General features: G+C 39.8%; 1 protein-coding gene across 1 annotated transcript; it reads left to right on the top strand.

Moving 5' to 3' along the window:
- Positions 1-6277: 6277 nt before the first annotated feature.
- Positions 6278-12038, top strand: LOC147623494 (uncharacterized). The gene is made up of 20 exons (XM_086821659.1): positions 6278-6817; positions 7213-7334; positions 7436-7530; positions 7671-7715; positions 7835-7922; positions 8026-8109; positions 8187-8254; positions 8377-8550; positions 8636-8794; positions 8889-8964; positions 9109-9205; positions 9308-9398; positions 9565-9753; positions 9834-10013; positions 10141-10263; positions 10383-10466; positions 10554-10738; positions 10847-10985; positions 11105-11164; positions 11275-12038. Exons 1-20 carry the CDS (start codon positions 6606-6608, stop codon positions 11566-11568), a joined length of 2565 nt encoding a protein of 854 aa, XP_086677785.1. The 5' UTR covers positions 6278-6605; the 3' UTR covers positions 11569-12038.
- The last annotated feature ends 13392 nt before the right edge of the window (positions 12039-25430 follow it).

The raw sequence follows: 25430 nt of genomic DNA, 5'->3' as shown, positions 1-25430 counted from the left end.
TTGCAATTAGTTGCATGCCATTTAAGATGGTGTATGGAATTAGTTGCATGCCATTTAAGATGGTGTATGGAATTGAGGTAGTAATGCCTTAAGAGTTCATGATTCCTAGCTTAAGGGTAGTTGTAAGTGGAAATCTTGATGGTAATGAATAGGTTGATTGGTTATTTGTTTTAGAACAACTTATAGAGGAAAGACAAATTGCAGTGCAAAACATGCTGACAGAAAAGGACCGAAGAAAAAAGTGGTTTGACCAAAATCTCAAAGGCAAGCAGATCAAGATAGGAGATCTTATACTTATGTATGGGACTTGCAGTGAAAAGGAAAAGCTTAAGTATACTGGAAAGGGACCATTTAGGGTTTGTGAAGTTACTCCACAAGATACTATATGTGTTGAGACTCTTGATGGAGTTGAAACTGTCGATTTTCAAAATGGAAATAAGTTTTAAAAAATACTATAAACCTCTTACCGAAGAATTGTTACATGCTTCCCATGACAAGAAAGCCGCCAAGGAAAGGGCCACTCAAAAGAAGACCCAAGCCTAAGAGGAGGCAAGGTAAAGACAAGCCAAACTTCAACAACGTCGAGAAGAAAACCTTAGACCTATTGCACAAGCTTATGTTGGAGAGGTAATCGACAACATGGAGGATCACATCCCAGCTCTCAGAACACCCATTGAGTTGCCTAGCCCCTATGGTAAAGTGTTCTATAATTCTATGCTTGACACAGGTGCTAGTCACAATCTACTCTCCTTTGTTACATGGAATCAGTTGGGTAAACCTCAACTTGAAAAGTCAAACATGAGAATAGAGGGTATGAGTGCCAAAAATACCAAAGTACTTGGTTTGCTTAGAATTATCATCTATGGTGATAACGGGCGCTTGGTTGTTAGCTTTTTGGTCATGCTCACAAGAACTTTAAAAGAACGTCATTCTTGGATGGACCTAGATGATAGCGGCTCAATGCAGAATCGATTAGGCCAGAAGGAGTGTCATAATGGCAAAAAAATTATAATGCTACACTTTTGCACTCCACGAACATTACCTCCACATCAAATGTGTTGAACTAGCAACAAGTATTTGAATGTTGTAATAACAAAGCCTCAACATCGACATGATCGCATGACGTTTCCTCCCCATCGACATCCACTTCACCACCACAAGGTTCTTTATCTTCAAGCTCCACATCTGCATCTACCTCCATACCGAACCAACTACCACTAGGGAATCAACATAGAAAGCCTTAGCCTACCCTTAAGTGGGTCCTTAAAGTCTCTCCACTAGTTCTCAATCACCAACCTACTAGTAAAAAACCTCGCCGGGGGGCATCGCAAACAAAAATAATCCAAACCATAGGTTACCCCTCCATGAATTCCAACTTATCTTTTTAAATCGCAAGGCTACTAGAGGATAACACATGGATTTGGGTGCTGCGAGAAGAGGATGCACATATCTATAGCCTTAACAGTCACATACACATTAGTCGACTAATCAACAGTCTCTGCCAACCTTAATGCGATAGAAGAGAAGGGAAAACAAATTGATATACCTCCATTGCCAACATCCCATAAGATTTGGATTCCAAAAGCTATTTTTAAAAGATGGCATTCCCCTTAAGAAAAGGAGACTCTGATAAATCCTCTAGTTCCCATGAGGCCTCTACAAGTTATTTATTGCCTACTCAACCTCCCTTTTCAAGAGAACCTAGTTGAGTAAAGGCTTGCTACTCAACAAGTTCTCAACACCTCTCCAAGAACCCATAAGCTTTATCCGATCTTATGAGAGACCTTTACTGCCATTGAAATTGGAAATTAAAATGCCACAAACAAGTAACAAAGGGTGCTCCTAGCCAACAAACACTGATGGAGCACAACTAGAAGGGATGGTTACAAAAAACCTACAATACCTTATGAGATCAAGGTATGATAGAAAGAAGAAAGGGGGGACTTATGCTAATATCATTACTTTTACTCTTCGACAAAGTTCATGTCCATATCAAGAGGGAGCCTAGAGAAGAGCAAGAAACCTCTCGCCATTTTGAAAAAAGCGCTCATTTAAAATTGCTTGCTAAAAAAATCCCCCTTTGCGACCTTGTGTAAGACATCACTGTATCATTATTTTACCTATAGCCACACATTTAAGGTAGAAGATTTGTGAGTGAAGTTGTGTAACGTTTATGTCTACATGGTCAATGCGTATATTTTCTTTAACATTCACAAAATGCATGATGTTGTGAATGTAAAAGCTATCAACAACCTTTTTGCCTTGTTTTCTTCTCCTTTTGAAACTTTACCTTGTTTAACTTACTTGAACTTTCTTTGCTCTTGGGGTGTTATGAAATCCAAATTAATATAGCTCCCCTATTCTATTTCTTGATCCCTTTCACCACTTTGTTCCTTTTTAAAGAAATTGATGTACTTTTTAACTTGACTTGTAAATGGTCTATGAAGAATGTCTATTTGTGTTATCCATCTTCTTGACCCAATATTTGACCCTCTTGGTGTCTTCCATCAATCTATTTAATAATTCCAATAAATTTGAGTTTTATTCTCAATCATCTTAGCTTGGGTAGAACAAGAAAGAAAATATTCATTCTCATGTGCAGATTTTCAAGTTTGCAGCTCTAAGGATTGACACAAAACAATCATGCTACTAAAGAGAAAGATAGATAAACATCAATGTGTGTGCCATTGGTACATGCATGCGTGCACACACACACACCCAGTCAAACACAATAACTTTAGGTTGATTATTTGTGTGTCTCTTCAAACATTTAAATAATGTCCTAAAATTTGGGTTTAAACCAACCCTGTAATGCTTTTGCTACTTCTTAGTGAATACATAAGTGGGTCATTTTATAACATGGATACATTTATAAAAATTTATAGGCCTTATGTTTTTCTACTCCTTAGTGAATACATAAGTGGGTCATTTTATAACATGGATATCGTATATACAAATTTATAGGCCTTATGTTTTGCAAAATTATGTAAGAGACTTCTCCCAATTTGCAAATAATAATAGCCTTCCTCTTGAAAAAAAGATATAACTAAGAGGTATAAATATTAACATGCATGAAAAGCATAAAACAATTGATTTCCTTCCTTGTAAGCTAAATTGATTATCTTTGTAGAAATTTTTCATGCATTAATTTCTTCTATTTGAGATAATGTTAGCATGAATTTTGTCCCATTGTTTGGATCTGGTCACATGTATGGCTCTCACACCATTGTTTGGATCTGGTCACATGTATGGCTTTCACACCATGATGGCAACAAAGTGAGAGAAAAGTGACCTTTGAGTATATTCTCACTTAGTTGTGTAAAGTACTTAGAGTATTCACTCACTTAAATATATTATACCCACTTGTGTGAAGTACTTGGAGTTGTGTATCATCATGCATGACTCTAGGAAGTTGAATAATAGGCACCTATGTCTACCTAACCAATTATTTATTCTTGTCTCAAAATCTATTGTAATTCCTCACTGGTATCTTGCTTTTGCAAAAGAGAACTTTTTTTTTCTTTTTAAATGTGTTCATGTTGCATGCATTCAAATCTCTCTCTACAAACAAGATTTTCGTTTAAAATGTAAAGTTTGAGGACAAGAATATAGTTGCCTAGAATATGATGCCACTTTTGGTTTGAAAAATAATGTGTTGTTAGTGTTACAATAGATTATTAGTGTCCTTTTAAGTGTTTTTGTGCAATAAAATTGGAATGTATGCAAGCCATGCAAATCCAACATACAATGTTATCATGATACTTCTCTATGTGCAAGTTGATGAAAGGATAAAAATCACGTCATATGTTGGCATAAAGATGGATGCTCTAGTACTTATTGGCTGTAATTTTTTAAAGACATCATTATAAAATTCGGTTGCACCACAATACATGCAATATTGTAGTTGCATTATGAGGCTTTCACATAATGAGCTCCAACTATTGAAATATTTGTGCATGAGTTTCTAGCACAAATAGAAAGGACGTGCGCACATGTTTGCACACGTCTCTTAAGAACTTACCCCACACCCCCCCTCCCCCCCCAAAAAAAAGAAAAAAAAACACATTGTTTATGTTTCCACCTATGATAAAAACATATATCTCACACACTATAATACATTGTAAGTTAAGAAAGTTAGTTTTAAAGTCAAGATAAAGTTTCTTACAAACAAATTTGTACTCTAAAGAAGATGCGTTTTTATGTAAGTTTCTCATGAAAGGACTTCTTATATATAGCTAAAGAAGATACGTATTTATGTAAGTTTCTCACGAAAGGACTTCTTATATATAGCTAAGTTTGTACCGTGTCATGTGCCCAAAGCAAGTTACTTTCTCACCTTCAGATATTCTTCATCCAACATGGTATGAGTTTGAATCATACGAATACAACTTTAAGAAAGAAAAGTTTATATTCATGGCTCACAAGTCATAAGGATTGATAAAAGAATGCATCCACTATAATAAAGGAACAGCCATATGGTCGTATTTAAACTTTTGATTTCACAAAACCTAAAGAACATGCTCCTTTTGTGAATAAAAATGAAAGAGACATTATAGAGTGTACTATCACCACAAGTAAGCTTACTGGCCAAAAGCAACATGAAAGATCATATTACCAAGCACACAAACTCCATCGTTGAAAAAATAAACACATGTTTTGAATATATCACTTAAACAATTCAATAAGGTTTCGATTTTGGGATTTTAATGAACTTGAGTATGATCCCATATGTATGCTTGCACACATCCCAATGCATACATATGCATCTTTGACTATTCCATAAATACATGTATGCACTTACAAGCTCACAATGCAAAAGGGTATACATTTGTATGCACTTACAAGCTCACAATGCAAAAGGGTGGGTTCATGCTCATGCACAAAGTGCCCTTCACACATAAGTTCATGGTTAAAAAAGCAAACACATTTTTTGAATCACTTAAACAATTCAACAAGGTTTAGATTTTGGGATTTTATTAGTGAGTATGCTTCCATACATATGCATGTACACATAAACATTCATAGTGCATGCATATACATGTTTGATTATTCATGCATACACATACAAGCTCACATTGCAAGACAACAAACATATCCTAGTGCATACATATACAAGTTCACATTGCAAGTTAACAAACATGCATTTCTTAAAAAGATATGAGGGTGATTTAGGGGAAAAACGCTGTCATCCACTACATGTCATGAATGGAACTTTGATTTGCAAGTTGGTATAGTCAATATTCTCGAGGGGGGCCACATATTAAGGCATTCTATCGAAGTGTTTTAGACACAAATTTCCAATTGTGCCAACATTGTCCCGTTTGGAAAAGAGATGGCCATGTTGCATTTGATGCAATTGGGACACTTAATTGGGCTCATGGGGAGGTTCCCTTTTGATGTGTAAATGGTCCTTCTCATCATTCAAGAAACTTAGTATTTTCAGAAAGCACACACATTTTCTCTTCATTTTTCGTAAAGCTAGAAAATTGATCAAAGTAGTAATACTTTTTGAAAATTTTACACTATTACTGCATTTTTTTCAATCGGCTCAATTGCTTCGAGACTCTCTCAACAATTGGCCACTTTGGTTTTTTTATAAGTTGAGGCTTCCCTTTCTCTAACACTAGCTTGCTCAAGACTAGTGTTTGAGAAAAAACTTTGGAGGGAATGTACACATTTCCCATTGGCTTCTTGTTAAACATCAAGCAGTGAAGCATACATTTTTCCAAAATTACACTCCTTCAGCATTTATCTCTACTGGTGGCTGAACCCTTTTGGATGCGAGTCTAATTGGCTTTCACAAAATCGAACTGGCTAGAGAATAAGCTAACGGATGCATCCCTTGCTCACCCGTGAAGCATAGACAACTTTGCCCTCTATCGGATTCTTCACAAATTCCCTCATTTTAGTTTCCCTAGTTTTGCCAAAGCGGTGCCTTTTTGTTTCTACACTATGACTTGCAGTATTTCGAGAGCTGCATCTACATGGTAAAAAACTGTATCTCCTCTCTCTAGCCACGTGGTGGTAGAAGTGTAAGGGTGGCGAAGACTATGCACGGGTGGGGGTAGTGCCGCCGTAGCGCGTGGGTGGAGAACGAAGCGAACTCTAAAGCTAGCAAGTTCCAAGTGGGGAGTCCACTTCTAGAGATTGAGCAATGCAACGCTTCTGAGGAGCTGGGTTTTAGCCTATGAACTAGGAGGACGAAATCAGTGCTAGCCATGTGTGCCCATGTTTTTTGCGAGAAACGTGAAAGCATCAAAAAAAATGCGCGCAATGCAAGCGGGGGGTCCCGCGTTTTTCACGCCGCCAGGAGGTGGGGAAAGACAACTTGTCCGCCCAATCCACAATCAGATCTTCTCCACAGGTTCTCATCTTTTTTACACAAGATCCCTTGCTTGGAGGACCGCGGGGATGTTGGAGATTTAAGCATCAGGATTCAGTAGTCTGCTACTACACACACCGCCTGCTACTTCCATCTCTTCTGCCTTTCTTTTTTCGCTCGATCAACCCACACAGGCGTCTGTCTCTGTTTGCGTGCGTGCAGTATCAAGCATCCATCGCTTTACCACAGAGCTTTCCTCTCTACACCTACACAGATTTTCTCCATGGACAAGCAGCAAGTGCTTCTGCCTACCCTTGCCCTTGGCGTAGGTTTGGGCGTGGGCGTCGCCACTGCTTGCACGCAGACGTTCCAGAAATGGACCACAGGCAACGATACTTCCCCCTCCACTCAGCTCCTGGAGATGGAGCTCATGGCGCAGGCTGTCGATGGTCGCGACAGCACCGTTACATTCGACAAGTTCCCCTACTACCTCAAGTACTACTCTGCTCCTATGGTTTTCTGGATTTCCTAGTGTTTCATGCTTAGTGGTGTTTAAGGATAGCTTTTTCCTTTCAAACGAGTTGCAGGTTTCCTTTCTACTTCGTCATCGGGACATTTCTAGGGTTTCACCTCTCCTAGAGTTCTTCTTCCCCCGTGCTTGTCTCCTAGGGTTTCCATGTTCCCCTCCTCTGATTAAACGTTAAGAATTGGCCATCTTTCCGATAGGAAACAACACTTTTTGGAGATTTGTGTGTTCTATCCTAGGTGTTCTCTTTATCTTTCATTCTTTTCTAGGGGTTCTCTTTCCAAATCTGTCCCAATTTTGATATTTTACTTCTGTCTAGTGAGGCATTTTACTGATGTTTTACCTCCACACCCTTATTTTGCAGTGAGCAGACAAGGGCACTGTTGACAAACGCAGCCTTTGTGCATCTGAAGCAGTTGCAATACAGCAAGTTCACCAGGAACTTGTCTCCAGCTAGCCGGACCGTCTTGATTTCGGGGCCTACTGGTACACGTTGTCATCGTTGTCTGCCTTGCCTTTGTCTGTCTCTTCCTCTTCAAGGGGAAGTATTGATCTGAAAATTTATCTTGTTTCATTATCCCTTGCAGGGACGGAAACATACCATCAGATGCTAGCGAAGGCCCTGGCGCATTTCTTTGAAGCCAAATTGCTCATCTTGGACATTACGGATTTTTCTCTGAAGGTTTGCCTTTCTTAGCCATCTCTCTTCCCTGTCGTGTATTGTGTGCCTCTTTTGAAATGGGAACCTTTTCTGCTACGAATGGATTCATTATCATAGGTAAACATCTATTTATGTTATACAAATGGCGTAATTTGTAACAGTTGCAAAGTAAGTGTGGAAATCTGAAGGAGCCCGATGTTCCTCTGGTAAGTTTGCAATGAAGTTTAAAAAAAAAAAGGTTGTTTTAAAAAAAATGGTGGTTTCAGGATTGGCTACTCTACGTTTCCACCATCCGATGCTCTCTAAAGCTCCTATTTGTTTTCAGTTCTCCTCGAGGAATTTGGCGAGTGGAGTGGTCCAACGCTTTCTTGGGCTTCTCAGCAGTGATGCCTCCACACTAATAGCTGGGCCTAGTATGTCTCTTATTTTCTCTGTTGTATACCACTGTCGGGTTTGTTTTTCCTAGGACGTTGGGGTTCCTCAGCTCACCTTCAAGTTAACTCCTGAACTTGGCAGGCAATTCCAGAACAGGGTTTCCACAATCCTTTCGCAAGGAAAGTGGTTCGTATTTAAAGATGAAGGGGAATCCAGAAATGAAAGGTGTGCTGTAGTTTACCTTACCATATGTTTCACCACATTGGAATTGCGTTTGTGTAAATTTATGGCCATCGTTTCAGGCTCCCCCCTTAAGAGGACTACGTCTTGGGCCTTTGAAGACAAGATGCTAGTGGTTGCGCTGTACAGAGTAAGCCCGAAATTGGGAGTTTTAGAGGCTTCAGTTTTCTCTTCTTGCTTCTTACTCTGTTACCTTCTGTGGGGCTTCCCTCTTCTTCTTCCTCAAATTATCTTCATTTTTGACAACTGCAGGTTTTGCTGAAACTGTCAGAAGTGGGCCCTACTGTTCTGTACTTGCGGGATGTGGAAAGACTGGTCTTTAGAGGGCCCAAAACCGTCTCCCTTTTCCAAAGAATGATCAATAAGCTATCAGGACCTGTGTTTATCCTAGGTTCCAGAATTCTAGAGGAGTTGCCCAATGGACAGGTGTTAAATCTAGCCTATGATATAAAGTTTGGCAGGTAATGATGTGCTGAATTGATGCTAACCTGCGAACTGCCTTCACTTTCAGGCTGGTGCCTCCGTTGATGAGAAGCTTGCTGTCATTTTCCCATACAACATTGACATCAAACCTCCAGAAGACAATGCAAAGCTTGTTAGCTGGAGAAGCCAGTTGGAGGAGGATATGAAAGCAATTCAGGCACAGGACAACAGGAATCGCATATCAGAGGCGAGTACAATATTATGAGCAGCTTATCACAGCAAGAGGTCATATGACATTCTTTGCTGTTAGATTGACATTGTGGTTGGTGCCTTCTTTACAGGTCCTTGCTGCAAATGATGTGAAATGTGATGATTTGGATTCCATTTGCTTTACAGATACACTTCTATTTGGCAATTGTGAGTGTGCTTGTTTACCCAAGAGGAAATTACTACTGAAAATCGTGGACCCATGGCTGTTAATTTAGATATGCTTGATTCAGTTGTATTATCTGGGCTTTGCTTGAAATACTGTATTGAATGTGTGATGGATGGTTTTGGCAGTTATTGAAGAGATTGTTGTCTCAGCAATCTCACATCACCTCATGAACACACACGAACCCCGATATCATGATGGAAGGCTCGTAATCTCTTCCAAAAGGTACCAGAATCCTTCCTTTTAATCTTAGAAAGGAGTGTGTCTATATCCTTATCTTTTGTTTTATCTGACAGTTGTGGCATCTGTATGTTGTTTGTTTGACAGTTTGGCACATGGGCTTAGTTTATTCCAAGCAGGCCAGCTCAACACCAAGGATGCAAAGTTGCAAACAGAATCCAACCCTGAGTCCTCAAAGGTTGGTAAAAAGAGATGGTTTTATGCTGTTCGGTAATAGGATTTTTACAGACAAATCTTTTGCCCTTTGGATGATATCGTCATCTTATGCCCTTTCAATCGTGAGAAATTAGTGACAGGTTTTTATCTTGATGGAGATTAAATTTTCTTGCGTGTACTTGTGACAGGAATTGCCTGAGTCAAGTACAAAAATGGAAGCCAAAAGTGAAGCTTTGCCAGACATCAAGGCTGAAGGGGAAAAGCTAGAGGGTGCGAAAAGCGATGCAATCAAGAAGGGGGACACTGATGCCTCCAAGAAAGGAGGGGACACAGATGATGCTAAGGCTTCTCCAGCTCCAGCTCCAGCTCCTGCCAAGGTCTTAACCTTCTGAAGATCACTCTGTAATGCACTCACTATGTCCAGAATTAATCTTGTAATTGTACATTGTGATCACAGGAAATTGTGCCAGACAATGAATTTGAAAAGCACATTCGCCCAGAGATCATCCCTGCTGGTGAGATTGGTGTTAGTTTTCAAGATATTGGTGCACTTGACAATATCAAGGAAGCGCTGCAGGAGCTTGTAATGCTGCCCCTTAAGCGTCCTGACCTGTTCAGCAGGGGGGGACTGATTAAGGTAATTAGGTGCTTTCTTTATAGGGTGAAGTGGTTTGAAGATGTTTGTTTGTACCTTTGCATTCGTTAAGGTCAGGGTTAAGGTTATGTAATGTTTTGGCTGAGTAAGGATTGATCCTTCTTTACAGCCCTGTAAAGGTATCTTGTTGTTTGGACCTCCGGGTACTGGTAAAACCATGCTAGCAAAGGCAGTTGCAACAGAAGCAGGAGCTAGCTTTATCAATGTGTCAATGTCAACAATTACTTCAAAGGTACAGTTTGGTTCCCAATTGTGGCTTTAGGCAGTTTCTGGGTAAAGTTCAAGCTGAAAGTTTAAGGGGTTTAGAACCAAGGCGTTTTGTTTTAAAGCTGGCATTTATTGTGATTGCAGTGGTTTGGTGAAGATGAGAAGAATGTGAGGGCATTGTTCACCCTTGCTGCCAAAGTTGCTCCTACAATCATATTCATAGATGAGGTGTGTGAATGCCATCTTCATTTATGCAGGGCTTTTTTACATGTTTACCTTTCTCTTCATGTAAGAGCTTGTTTTCCATATGTATAGGTAGACAGTATGCTAGGACAAAGATCAAGAACTGGGGAACACGAGGCAATGAGAAAGATCAAGAACGAATTCATGGCACATTGGGATGGCCTTCTCTCCAAGGCGGGAGAGCGTGTTCTTGTTCTGGCAGCGACTAATCGTCCCTTTGACTTGGATGATGCGATAATTCGTAGATTTGAAAGAAGGTAACATGGCAATGCCTATTCATTACTAGAGGTCTTCTCATGAGTTGCTACATCCATATGCTACCTTTGAAGTTCTTCTTAAAAGGTGTTTGGTCTTTGATGCTGTAGGATCATGGTAGATCTCCCTGACAAAGAGAACAGGGAGAGGATACTAAGAGCCATCCTTGAGAAAGAAGCTGTAGCAGATGATCTTGACTTTGCAGAGGTTGCAAACATAACGGAAGGTTACTCAGGAAGTGACCTAAAGGTAGGTTTTCTACTTGCTTTTATTCTCGGTTTTTTAACATGTTGCATGGCCTCTCTCTCTCTCTTTGTGCATGCTTGAAGCTTTTTTTTTTTTCTGAATCTTTAGTGATGCTTGTGCAGAATTTATGCACTGTTGCAGCATATCGGCCCATTCGAGAGTTGATGAGAAAGGAACAAAAGGTATGTATGTTGCCTTGTATGTTATAACCCATACATCTTGTGATAATAGTGCATTGCTTAAAATGCCTGCTGGCATATGGTACTAATGCCACTCCTGTATGCCTACACAGGAAAATGGGAACAAAGCTGCAGTGCCAGAGAATTCAGAATCTAATAAGTTGTCCGGTTCAGATGCATCACAAGAGGAGGGGAAGTGTTCTGCAGTTTCAGAGGTTTCTGCAAAACTGGAGACTTCAGAGCCTTCCCTCAGGCCTTTGAACATGGAAGACATGAAGCAGGCCAAAAGCCAGGTCTCCAGCAGCTTTGCAGCTGAAGGGGCTGGCATGGCTGAGCTGAAGGAATGGAATGAACTATTCGGAGAAGGCGGTAGTCGGAAGAAGCAGCAGCTTACCTACTTCTTGTAACCTGTTATATTCAATACACAAGGGTAAAAGAAAAACACTAGGGTTTGCATAGGGCAAAGAAGAAGAGTACGTCCCTTAGCAAAGCCTTCACCTACCCTTGGCCATAGCCAGCTGTACAGAGGTAGTTTACTGTAGTGTGGTCTTTTATTTTTTAGAAGTCCTGATATCTGCATTGAAGTATCAGGTGATTTATATACCAAAATGGCTCTGATCGCTGGGAGCACTCTCCTGTAAAAGAGCCTTTTAAGCTTGCTAGTTTGTATTCTTCTGTTGGGGTTTCTCCACTGGAAGGGGTACTTCTGAGTCAGTGCAGTAGAGGAATTTGGAAACTTATACACTACAAAAGTACTGGATCTTGCACAGGAGCAATTCTCCTGAAGCAAGCATTGTAATTATCTAAGCCGCCCTCATATTGAGGCTCTGTATTCGGGGAGACTCTTCACAGCAAATAGTATACCGTTGTTTTGATAGAGTAATGCTCAGAGTGCTCGCTGTAGAGGCTTGACGCTGTCAAAGGTGTTATCTTTCTTAAAACCTTTTCCTATATATAAAGAGCATGGATGAGGGATCTCAGCCCAAGTTGTGGATTTCATCCTTATGTTTCTTAGCCCAAGTTGTGGATTTAATCCTTATGTTTCTTTTTAGATTAGTGAGTTAAGTGAGTTTAATACCTCCTTGTTCTCTTGGGAGTTGAGAACAAGGAAGAGATAAATTCACTCTTGAGCACCAAGGATTACAGTTGGGTTTGCCATCTTCTCATTGCCATGTACTTATGAGAGGTGAGTATGGAGTGAGTGTGTAGTGATGGTGTAAGAGTTTGCCATCTACTCATTGCCATGTACTTATAAGAGGTGAGTATGGAGTGAGTGTGTAGTGACGGTGTAAGAGTGAGTGTGTTGTGTTACTTTCCTTTTCCTTTTAGATTAGGTTCCTTTCCCTCTTGTTAGATTCCTTTTCTTTTTAGATTAGGCTCCTTTCCCTCTTATTACCCTATTCGTTTTATTACCATTCAACTAGACTACAAATAGAGATTAGCATATTTATTATTCTTTGTTGGAGGGCTTGGGTGAGAGACAAGCTCTTGAGTGCCTCCTCTTCCATGGATATTCCATCAACCCGTGAACTGCATGACTTTCCACATATAGTCATGGCCGTGAAAAACCCTTGTTTTTCACACCCAAAAAATTTACTTCAAAAGTGTCAAAAATCATGCTTGGTACTTCATTAAGGTTGGAGGAATTAAAATATTAACTCTAAAACATGATACTTTGAAGTTTGGTTGGGTGTAAAAAACTAGTAGATACTCATGACCATATTTTGAGTTTTTCATGTCAAAAAACATTGTTTCAATAGGCATGAAAACCATACCCAACCAGTCCATAATTTCATATGAACTAGAAAATCAGATGAAAAGGATGAAAATAAATAGTTTTTTTGATGTAATAAACTAGTAAATGTTCAGAGTATCTCGAATTTTTCATGTCCAAAAAGATGGTTCAAAAGCAATAATGCAAAGGTCTTCCCAGTGATGTGGGGGTTAAAAAAATTATATCAAAATGGGAATTCAAAAATTTTTTAAGCACGAAAAACTAGTAGATACATGTACGCGAATATCTCAAGTTTTTTACGCCCAAAAAAGTGCTTCAAACCTATCACAAATTGAGGTGATAACAAGCTTCCATAGGGTGTAAAAAGTGCCTATATTTGGTTAAATAACACAAACAACAAAATTATTTCAACTTTAAAAGCTCACGATTGTGAATATCTAATTCATGCATAAACATCTGGTAGAGCGTTGGTCTCTACTCCCAAGGTCTTGTGTTCAAGTCTTGGGGGCCTCGTTAGGTACCTACCCTTGATGGGTTGATTATAAGCATGTACGATGGGTTCGCTAGCCCTCATCCCAACGGGGCCGCCTCCACCTCACGGAGGCTAGGTGTGTGTGTGTTTCTAAAATTTCCTGTACCTTCGAATTTTTTTTTAAAAAAAAATAACTTGACTAATTAAATGATGACACATGTGGCCCACCACCCAAGTTATTGAGTCAACCACCCCATCCCGTTCAATTATTGTCCACATTTAAACTATACTTGTCCTTCTTTCTTGGTTAGTTTTGGCTTTTCCTCTTTCATCATCTCTCATACTACTTTATCTCGTGCTTGCTTGTTGTCTTCAAGCCCTTGGCTTTCAGTGCTCTTTCTACACTGGGAATGCGCTTGCCTTGCTATAGTGGGCAAGGACAAATTCAACTGCCTACTCAAGTCTTTTAAGACATTATATATTTTTGGTGGCTCCGTTGTGGTGACCTCTTCTTTCGGACGTTTTGATGTGGAACCAAGCTATCATATCCACTATGAACTATGTGGTGGTGGGCACCTCCGATCTTCTTCGATTGCTCCACTTCTTACGTCTTCCGAGGATTTCTACTGGTTTTGTCTAGAGTTGTGACTGACTGAGATTTTGTGCACTGTTCGGATTTGTCAAAAGAGGGATTGACCCTATGGTTGATGGCTCTGAAAGGCTCTTACTCTTTTGAACTTGCACTAGTTGGGCGCTCCTCACTCTTCTTGATGCTATTTGGTTCCCCTTATGTCTCCTCGTTCTTTTTCTCTTCCGGCAATGCCCCTCCTTAGAAAAGAGCTTTTAGATACCCTCCGATTTTTGTCTTGCTACTTTGCTTGTTGTATAACATTTTTTCCCATGCCACTTTTTCTCTTGACTTAGTAACCTTGATAAGCCCATAACCTTGATAAGCCCATAGTTGTCTCTTGACATGTAATAAGGTTTGTGCACCATATTAATCATTTTGACCATAAACATCATCTGCTTTTGCCTATGTTCACTTGGCTTGCTTGTTATCTTATATTTTTTAGTGCATCCTTCTAGAGAGGACCGAATAAGACCGAACTGTCGCATCAAATCCTCCTCTTCTTTGCAGCTTTAACCTTGCTTTCCCCTTCTATTAGGCAGCATAAACACCTCCACCACATATTTTGGGGAGAATCGCACTATTCTCTGTTGGATGGTAGCTCAATGGTGCGTATTTTTTGCAGCTTTGCCAGATGTCTCTCTGCATGTATGTTGAATTAGAGCTCCTCCCATGGTAGCTCTATAAACTCCTTTAGTCCCACCTTCTGCAACCACTTGTGGGGTATGTGCATTTACTAAGCTAAAACCTCTGAGTTAAAAATACTAAGCTATAATTTTTCACATGCATCAATTCAGATATTTATCCAAAAAATTATACAACATATTAGAAAAAAGGGTTAGTGGGGTTACATGTTCAGTAGAATTTCTTGGCATGGCCTCCTCTACAAGCGGCTTACACATGACCTCCATATCCTCCCTATTTACTTGTAGAAAGTACCTAGGGAAGAGTCCCTAGCATGGCTATGTTCTCCATTACATTACCATGACCTCCTTTTCCTCTCTACTTCCCTCTTAGGGAAGTAGAGGTACTTAAGGAGGAGTCCCTAAGATAGCAAGATCTCCTTTGCATGCATATGAACTAGGATAAATTGGTATGAAAGAAAACAAGTCCAAGTACTTTCTCTAGAGAAAGTACTTGGGATAGCTTGTCAAAGAAGGCAAGCCTAAGTACTTTCGCTGGCTCGGGACAGCTTTTCGAAATTGCCATGACTCTCACATCATCTAATGTCCAAATATAGTCATCCAATCACTCAAATCAAAGGGAAAATGCCATTTGAGTGAATTCATAGGGTTAAATCTTACAAAAAACATGATTTACTATGAATTAAAAATAAAATAAATACCTAGGTCTATAATTGGACAAGTTTAAAAGCTATTTCTTATGCTTTTTTCAGTGACATTACTTAAGTGTATCCTACTATGTATCTAGGGATGATCTCCTCTACAGACCCATGAACTTCTTGTCCTTCCTAATTTTGTTGATTAAGTGCATGGAGAGGAGTCTCTTACATGGCCATGATCTCTGTTACATATGCCTACATTCACGTGTCTTAAATCCACCAGTCTCTCTCCATGCCACCCTCCCATGTAACTCCTAATATTCAGTTGTGCTTATTTTCTAACCATCATGTAATATTAATGTTTCTTTCTTGGAATGTAAAAAATACATAATTTAATAATATATCCATATTTCTTGGATAAACATGTTGATGGGATCATGCGTTTTTTCTCAAAAAGTTAGTAATTGCTCCTCTTTTGTGTTACCTTAGCTTGAGAGCTCGTGGGTTTTAGCTCGAAAAATGGTAGGTCCCCCACTTGTGGTGTGCTTAAATATTTCTTTGGGTAGGGTGGATGATAACAATTCAACTTCTAACATGTTTCTAGACTAGGTGAGAAAACTTATTGGTGATGGTGAGTAGGGTATTTTGAGATTTAGATTGCAAAGAGTTGTGCTAGGCAAGCTTAAAGAAGTGATGAAATAAACCAGGTGTTATACCCACTTTAATAAAGTTCTATTACACTTTGTTAAAGTTGAGGATCTAGGGTGGCTCATAGCAAGTTAGATACACCATTACGAAAATGTATAATCAAAGGCTAAATAGAATTATTGCAAACTTAATGGACACTTAAATGAGATATACACATTGTTTGATTCAATTGCTTTCATGAAATACAATGATTCATGCCTCTTATATAGGCAGGTGCATACAACCTTTGGTAGTGTGAACATGGTTCCCCAAATGTCTATTTCCTATATGATTCCAAGGAGACAAGACTACCCCACCTATGACAATCCATGTGATCTCTTACATATTCTCTTGGCTTCACCCACTCTTACTTTCACATGCCCTTTTACTAGGATGATTTTGCAACCCTTCAATTTATGCTTCTCTCACTCACTTCCGAACCTTATTGTGTGCTTCATGGCACCACATATTTCAACATCCCCCCTTGGTGCCATACCTTTGGGTTACTCAAGGTGGTCGGACGTGCCTATTTTTCACTTTTCCTTACTTCCCCTATGTGCTCGGGTTACTTTGACCCACATAACATGTGCTACTTTGGCACTACTTCCCCTATGTGCTCGGGTTACTTTGACCCACATAACATGTGCTACTTTGGCACTACTCCCCTTCAATTTGAACTTGGCTGGGTGACTCAGAGGCTTTAGTTGCTTGGATACTCTCTAGCTCAAAGGTTGTTTAAGGTGTAGGGATATAGCTACTTTGGCTATGATTTGATTCTCAGCATGAGTACATCATCGATCTCAGAGGTTGGTTTACAACACATTTTGTAGGGAGTAGAGATTTTACAAAAAATTGGATTTTGGTTTTATAGTGGGTAGTGAGGGTTTTTGAGTTGCGTGCTCATTTGGCCGCTTATAAAAATTGGCTTTGGTTTGACACCATTTTTAATTTGCAATTGACAACCATGGTTGTAGCATTTGTGTACAAATTTAAGTTGGATAATCTGTGGTGTATTTTACAAACACCCATGCAACATGCTCATATTTGAATGGCAAGTAAGTGACTCTGTGTGTATAAGATTCACTTAAGGGGCATTGGCTCTTAACAAGTGGTGTGAACATACCCTTAAGAGAGATAAGTTTTCAATGGAGATAATTTCAATGAAAACAAGTGTCTTGCTCTCTGATGGAGCAATGGGGCGGATGGACCTCCTCTCGCTTATGTATGTGAGTAAGCTATCTCTCTTCTTTGCTTCTACTCTGCTACACGACAAGAGTGAGATGCACGTCATGCTGCGTGCCCTCAACAAGTTCTAAGGATGTTCATTTGAGTTGGTTTATATCATTTAATGCCTTTGCACAGATGTTTGCATCATGTGAGGGTGTCAAGAAAACAAAGTTAACATATCAAGTGAGGTCCCTTGATAATGATTGGATGAACCAATTTGTGGGGGACGGATGGGATGTAAAGAGGACCTTTGTGGAAGATGCCATTGATTGCAAAGTAACAATGCCAGATGTTACATTCATGTGAAATAAAAACAGAAAGTTTATTTGTGTTTATAGAAAATTCTGTTAGGGGGTGACATCCATTGCTTTTTAGCATTGATTGTTTTAATGACCAGGTATTTCATTGGGAGGCAAACATTATGCATGTGATTTTGTTATAGAAGATGGCAACTATGGAGAGGCACCTGGCAAAGCTTGGATCAAGACATGCGTGATGGAACTCACTCTTCCATCATCGATGTTGTAATCCAATTACAAGGTCGAGACCCGTTACTGGTCAATCAGAAATCCATAGGCCATTGGCCTTTCTTAGACAAGAGATTTTATTGATGTGTAGTGATACACCGACGGATTTCTATTTTAAGTTAGATGGTAGGAAAATCTAAAGCAAGAGTGAAGCTTCCAAAACCTACTCTGTTTGTATTGAACCACATATCCTAGAGGTTGGGGAATCACCTTGAGATTGTAACCTTTCCATCTATAATAAAATTTTAATAGTTATCTTTGGTCTATACTATATTGTATAAATGTTACTTCTTTCTTCTTTTTGTATTTTTTTATTTCTGTTTGCGTCAATGGCAACCACACATCTTGGACGTCCATGCTTCTCTACCTTGAAATGTCTAGATTTCAACATTAAGCCATAAAATAGGATAGTACTTACATACATTACTTTGAATTCTGCATATAGGTACTGTGGAGAATGAAAGGAACATTTCATGTAAAGACATTACCATAAAGCAAGTTTTCTTGGTGCTACAAACTATATCATAGAGATCATCATTACAACATGAAGATACAAAAATGCCTTGTTAACATTTGGCATGACAAAATTTTGTACATGTCGAGAGTAGTTAATACAAAGATCAATGCTTTCTTACATTGTCAATTATATTGAATTTACACATCGCATCAAAGGTGAATGGGCTGATGCAAAATATTATCGTTGGGTAGGGGAAGCGTGCTCTTGTTGTGGGGGATGTTGAAAATACAAGTGAATAGGGTGTGTGTGGGAACAAGCTCTTGGTTAGAGGCTGTAAAAGAGAAGATGTAATTGTGAAAGAACCTGTGAAAAGGTGAGAAGAATCTACTGGGAGAGAATAAAGGGTAGCATGAGAGAATTTAGGAGTGTGGAGTTATTCTGGGAGATATTCAAGGAAAAGAGAAGAGGTGGAGAGAATCAGGCAAAAGGTGGAGATATTCTGGGAGTGAATCATGGAGAAATCAATGGGATTTGATGCTTGATGTAAACTCTATAAATTGAGGCATAGCCCTAATGAGAATTTGCTGGTTTTTGAGTATCCATGCCTACATTAATCTATTTGCTAATTATTCATTAATTACGTCTTAATCATTTACTAATCACTTTGTTAATGATGTTGATTCTAGTGTTTGATCCACCATAGCTCATCATTATGCTCAAATTTCAACATGGTATCAGAGCCATGCCTAGAATCAATTAGGTTTATGAGCCCATTAGTTAATTAATTAGGATTAGTAGATAATTAGCAAAAAAATCAAATTTTTAGTTAGTTTTTCATTTCCCCCTTCACCCCTAGCCAGTGGAGGACTCCATTCTCCTTGCACACATAACATTAGGTCTTGCCCTTCTAACACAAGCTAGCCAACACACCTAGCTTCAAGCCTATCAAGACGGTGTAGCAAACCGCCACGAATACGCGCAGATTTTCACAGATTGAAGGGTGCCATTTTTCTGAAGAAAATTGAAGATTTCTCCTTGCTCAAATCAAATGCTTCTAATTCCTCTTAGCCCAAGGTGTAATCAAGAATGCTCTACAAGCTGGTGAAGACAGAATTGAGTTTCATCAAGTCTACATTGAGAGCCAAGCTCTTCATCAAATCTGCAGGTGACTAATCACTTTATTAATGATGTTGATTCTAGTGTTTGATCCACCATAGCTCATCATTATGCTCAAATTTCAACAAGGGAGAGTTCTCTTTCTTTCGGGCTGTGGGGGAGAGTGCTCTTGCTATTGGGGAGAGTCAGTAGCATGCTCTTGTTGTTATTGCTCCCGCTAAGGAGATGGTGAATCTCCAAGGTGGATCCATTCCGTGTTCGTCGGTGTTTGTGGATACTGTCGCAATGGCGACATTGGTCTTGGCCGTTGTGTGGAGGAGGCATAAACGCATATGGCACATCAGGCTCTCGTTGCCCAATATTGTTAATTAGAGTTTCAATTGTTGTGGCCTTGTATATTCGTACATATATTCCGCTAATCGTAGATTCTACACATATGAAAAATTACATATGTGCTATCAGTGAATGTACAAAGAAACTGATATATCATAGAAGAAGAAGTGCATGCTTACATTTTCTAAGGACAGTCCCAACATTGAGTGCAGCAACAACATGACATTGTAGCACACTCTCCAACCATAACTAAAGCCATCATGTTGCTGTGGGACTATACATGTAATGATCTTCGTTGCCTCTAAAGTCTCCTCCTGGGTGGGTAAGGGCCTCAATAATAACTATTAACTTTCTAATAGATCTGCACACCATTTTTTAATTGTCAATACTAACTCTCTCTCTCTCTCTCTCTCTCTCTCTCTCTCTCTCTCTCTCTCTCTCTCTCTCTCTCTCTCTCTCTCAAAAATATAAAAAACGATCGCATGGACTTACTGCCTCACGTTGCCATGAAATCTTGTAGTTGAATTGGCAAGATAACATCGCCCCTCGACTCAGTATCTATAACAATCAAACTCTAGTGTCCACTACAAAATTCAATAAACAGTGTAAGACGATAAATCTAGTATCTATGTCAGAAATCTATGTCAGAATAACAAAAGTATAATTTAGGTCACATGACACTTACTTTTCATGGTAGGCCATTACAAAGATTTGGGCTTGGTCCAAATCTACATGCCTAAACCATGGACATATATCCACGTAGGAAACCTCCTCTAAAACCATAAGCGAGGATATAAGAGAATCCAAAATAGATACCCTGCGTTGAGTTTCCCATGGCAAACTTGATAAAACCAGGATGCACAGATAATTCACATCATATTACTTTGAGAAAGAATAACACTTTAAATTAAAGTTTAGGACATGGACATAGAAAACCTTAAAATAGCCTGTGCATAACTTTGCCGTTAACACTTTAAATTAAAGTTTAGAACATGGACATAGCAAACCTTAAAATAGCCTGCATAACTCTGCCGTTGACCTCCTTGTGCATTCTAAAGAACACATCAATCTCCTCCACATCAAAAAGGGAAGTATCAAGGAGTGTTTCACACCGGCAACCTCACAAAAATTGAGGGGACTAAATACCTCAAAGCTTCAACATTAGAATTATGAAATTCATGAAAGGAAGCTTTTCTCCTCACCCTTTCAATACTCTCCCTATCAGTCTTCCTATTTTTGGCTTTGTTATTGGTCTTTTGTACGTTGTTCCATGCGTCACGTGAATGATTGACCTTAAGTCTCTTGAGTGCTAGTAACTCTTTCCCTTAGGGGGGATCTCTAGGATACCTTTCATCTTTGTGTCAGCGAGGTTCACTCGCTTGAGGGTATTGTCATATGAACCTAGCTGTAGCGAGTACCTGTCCTTTGACATTATTGTTACTCTGTGTGCATGGGTAGCTAGAATGTAGCTATCTTGAAAATGCTCAATGAGCCAATTCTCGGCAGCCTCATGCAAGCAACCCAATACCGATCCCCAGCGCATACCATAGAGTGGTTCCTTTCACAAATGAATTTGATAAGGCATTGGAATGGGAGCTTTGGAATTGTGCACTGCATGTGCCAATGCACCTTTCGCAGTTCACGAAAATAGACCTATGTTGCTCGTACCTTCGAGTCCTCATTGACCAAAGGCTGGATATATTCTTTCCCGGTGTAACTTTTTGACCTATTTTAGGATCTTTCAATGAGGAGGCCCTCACAGTCCGCTTTGTTTGTGCCATCTATAACAAAATCGGATGGATGGCTCAAATGACTAACCAAGAAAAATTTTGGATAAAAATCACTACAACGCGATATGCAGACAACGAACACAAACCCATACACCACGTACTACATTCAATCAAAGAAACTCCAACACGCAAAATAGGGTCAAATGACAAACAAGAAAAATGTTTTGGATTAAATCCACTATACAACGTGATAGGAAGACTTCCAACACATTGAACCCCCTATATCCCGTTGTATTGAATTCACAATGAAGGAAACTTCAACACATAAAATCTCCTCAAATGACCAATAAGGATAAATTTTGAATAAAATCACTACTACAATGCGATATACAAACAATCCAATAGATTGAAACCCATACATCGTGTTGTACTGCATTCACAATCAAAGGAACTCCAACATGCAAAATAGGCTCAAATGACAAACAAAGAAAACATTTTGGATACAATTCACTACAACGCGATAACACATTGAATCTCCCATATCATGTTGTATTGAATTCATAATGAAGGAAACTCCAACATGAAAAATCGGCTCAAATACAACACGATATGCAAACAACTAACATATTCAAACCCGTACATCACGTTGTACTGAATTCACAATGAAAGAAACACAAAATAGGCTCAAACAATAAACAAGGAAATAATTTTGGATTAAATTCACTAAAAAGCGATAGGAAGACTTCCAACACATTGAAACCCCCATATCGCACTGTATTGACTTCATAATGAAGGAAACTCTACACATGTTAAATACCTATTTTACAAGTACCGGTACCAATAAATACAATGCAAAACGAGAGCTCATAAGTGTACTGTCTTTGTGTTGTAGTGATCATACTACAGGGAGAGCAGTGTTGGAGTGCTATGTTTTTTGTTAGGAATCTCTTGGGAGTCCACGTTGATGACACGGAAGCGGTATAGCTGTATATGCCTTTATAGAGTGTCACACTTCCACACATGTATACAAACACACCCACAACACTAGACCCAAGAGCATAAACAAAACTTTATTTCAGCACAAGTCTTCATCTTTACAGAGTTGGACATCTATTACATCCTCAGAACCATCTTCATCTAGCAACCATTCACAATCAACCCGCTCCAGCTCCTGGTCGCTCCCAATCCTTTTCCTTTAGCCCACGACAGTCCTCCCAGGACCATTGCTAGCCTGCTTTCTCCTTGGCCACTCTATGCAATCGACAAAGCCAGTAGCCCACGACTACTCTTCCCAAGCTCCTCTGAGAGATCCTCTCTCCCCAGGTCTTCTACTCCTTCATGATCTTCAAAAGCATTCTCCTGAGCTCGATTCTTAGCCTGTACTTCCTCTGTTTTGGTGGATCCACTTCTCTTCGCTGCAGTTGATATCACATCATCCCTACTGTAGCTCCGGCGACCAACCCTTTTCCCTTTTTTTTCCCCGTTCCCTCGCCTCTTCACTATTGATGCCACCCTCAAACAGTAAGTTTTTCTCCTATTGACGTGTGGCACTCTTCCATTCTCTTGGCGCATGCCGTGAGGGCAACTTGCCCGAGTGTTATTGGCAGCCACCACCCTCGTTTTTTCTAGAATCTTAAGGACTTTTATTTTCACATTAAACTTAATTTTGTTTAAGGCTGGCCACATTGCTTTACGTCACACCCACATAAATGCCCTTTATGCCATTCATCCTTTGCCCAGGTGGCATTAGCACCTGCATCCGCTATCTCCATCCATACTACACACCTACAAAGGGCATGCCCAATTACGAATGGTCAGTATCTATGCAGGCACTGACACACACACACATACACCCAATGGCTCGCTAACAAAAAACAATAAAATCTCCACATCATGTGGATGATGCAAGGCCTGATGGTTATGCCTCCACTTTTCTTACTCAGTAGATTTAGTCTCAACCAAAACTCAGAGCTGACCCAAACTAATTACATATTTCGTGAAACTCTCAGTACTCTGCACAGTATGTACACATCATCAGCCTCTTTTTTTGTCCACACATATTTAGCAACCCCCTGTTTTTGCTGAGACATTCATGTCCAGCAGCTGTACAAACAGAGACTATTTATCCCCCTGGATCAAACAGAAACCTTGGTGCATATACCTTCCAATCCTTCAAGCATTTTCCTCTGTCAAATAACCATTGATGCATCCTGTCATAATCTTCCATTTTCAGCAACCCCCTGGGTTCTTTATATATGGCATCATCAATATTTACTATTGAATTTCCTCCTCCATACCAGCTCACATAGTCTTGTGATGGAAACAACCATTCCTCACTTCTACTCCTCTTTGACACATCTGAGTTTCACTCATAATCATATACTGAATTAACAAACATCTGATCATCAACTTCCATCTCATGGTTATCTAATTTGCAACCTACATCATTGCCTTCCAACTCTTCCTCTGGACAAACTGCCAAACTAAGACTATAGCCGAACCACTCATCCATATGTTGAGCATCAACATGAGGTGTATCCATCATAAACCCATTTCCCTTCAGCCCATCAACATCAGACATAGCAACTTCATGCACTGTAGACTCATCATTGCCACTTCCCTGTAGTTTCTCCACCTTCAAGACCATTGGTGATCCTTCAAGATTCTCCACATCTTGCACAGGCATCTCTACCAAGTCTAAGCTTCCCAAACTACCAGGCAAAGCATCTTGGTCCCCTTGACCAACAACAATAGCCTCACATGCATTCTCACTACTGACAACAACTGACTCATTCTCTTGGGCATGGCAAGAAACACACACCTTATGATCAGTAACCACACATGCAGAATCTATCACGTCATCATCCAGAATAGCATCTAACTCATCAATCACACCATCACTCCCTTCCTGCACAACTGGTATGCAAGTATTTGCTATCTTCTCCAAGGAAGCCAATTCCAACAGATCATCCAATGCATTATCTAGAATACAGCTCAGCTCATCATCCAAATTCTCACAAGCTGCAATATCCAACTCATCACCCGGATCATCAATATGTACTTCATCCATAGTATCTTCATTAGTAACATTTTGATTATTACATTCTACCTTGACTAGGTGAAGTACTGGCACATACAAGTCATTACTCATTTTTGAATCAAAGAGATCATCCAAGTCATATCCATACTCAAACACATCAGGTTTCTCAGCATTAGCATCACTTTCACAATCTACAGCATCATCAATACTTCCATCCTCCTCCTCCTCATCTTCTTAAAACTCTTCAGGGCTGATTTCAAAAACCTCGCCCTTCTCTACTTCCAACAGATTAATCTGTCCCATATCCTGCCATGCAAATGTGACCTTGTGGACTTCATGAACATTGGGCTGAATTGCATCCTTCATCTGCATATTAGAATCAATCACCCTATCATTCATTCATGTAGACAATTGATACACACCACCATTAGCTTTGGCTGGTTTCTCACATTGCGGACTGATATGGCCCCACTCACCACAATTCCAGTATTGCACATCACTTGGATACCGTCTCCCTCTTCCAATATCTGCTAAATTTCCTTCGAGTCCAGATGATGCATCAGTTTTCCTTCCCATAACACCTATGCCTCTTCCTCTTCCTACAGACTCTATCCAATTCAAGCTTAGAGACCTCATGAGCTCCACTGCTTCTTCATGAACGTCCCTCTTCAAAGTATCCTCCTGTTCAGGAACAACAGTAGCGTCTCTTCCAGGATGCATACTCTTAGTCTCTAGCATCTTCACAAACCTCTTTGGCTCTTCCTGTATTCCCAACTGCCTCAGATGCTTCACCTTCCACTCCTTCTCAATGAGCAACTCTGACAGCCTCCTCAAAGCTATCCAGATTCTTCAGCTCCACCTTCAAACGGAGGGTTGGTTCCACAAACCGGTCTCTCTTTATCATCTGCGGGGGTACTTCAGGAATCAAAGCCTCACACCATAGACTCCACACTCTACCAAACTCAATCAAATACTGATCCACATCCTGTTCATCCTTCTGTTGAGTTCTACACAACTCTTTCCACACTTCATTCG

Source organism: Cibotium barometz, chromosome 27, assembly GCF_041138505.1.
Source record: "Cibotium barometz isolate CiBa-2024 chromosome 27, ASM4113850v1, whole genome shotgun sequence".
NCBI lineage: Eukaryota > Viridiplantae > Streptophyta > Polypodiopsida > Cyatheales > Cibotiaceae > Cibotium > Cibotium barometz.
The sequence above is the reverse complement of the archived record's forward strand: the minus strand, read 5'-3'. Positions and strand labels throughout refer to the sequence as shown.

Coding starts and splice junctions, on each gene's coding strand:
- LOC147623494 (XM_086821659.1), top strand. CDS start 6,606: ATGGACAAGCAGCAAGTGCTTCTGCCTACCCTTGCCCTTGGCGTAGGT. Junction 7,716..7,834: donor AGGAGCCCGATGTTCCTCTG/GTAAGTTTGCAA, acceptor ATTTGTTTTCAG/TTCTCCTCGAGGAATTTGGC. Junction 9,754..9,833: donor CAGCTCCAGCTCCTGCCAAG/GTCTTAACCTTC, acceptor TTGTGATCACAG/GAAATTGTGCCAGACAATGA.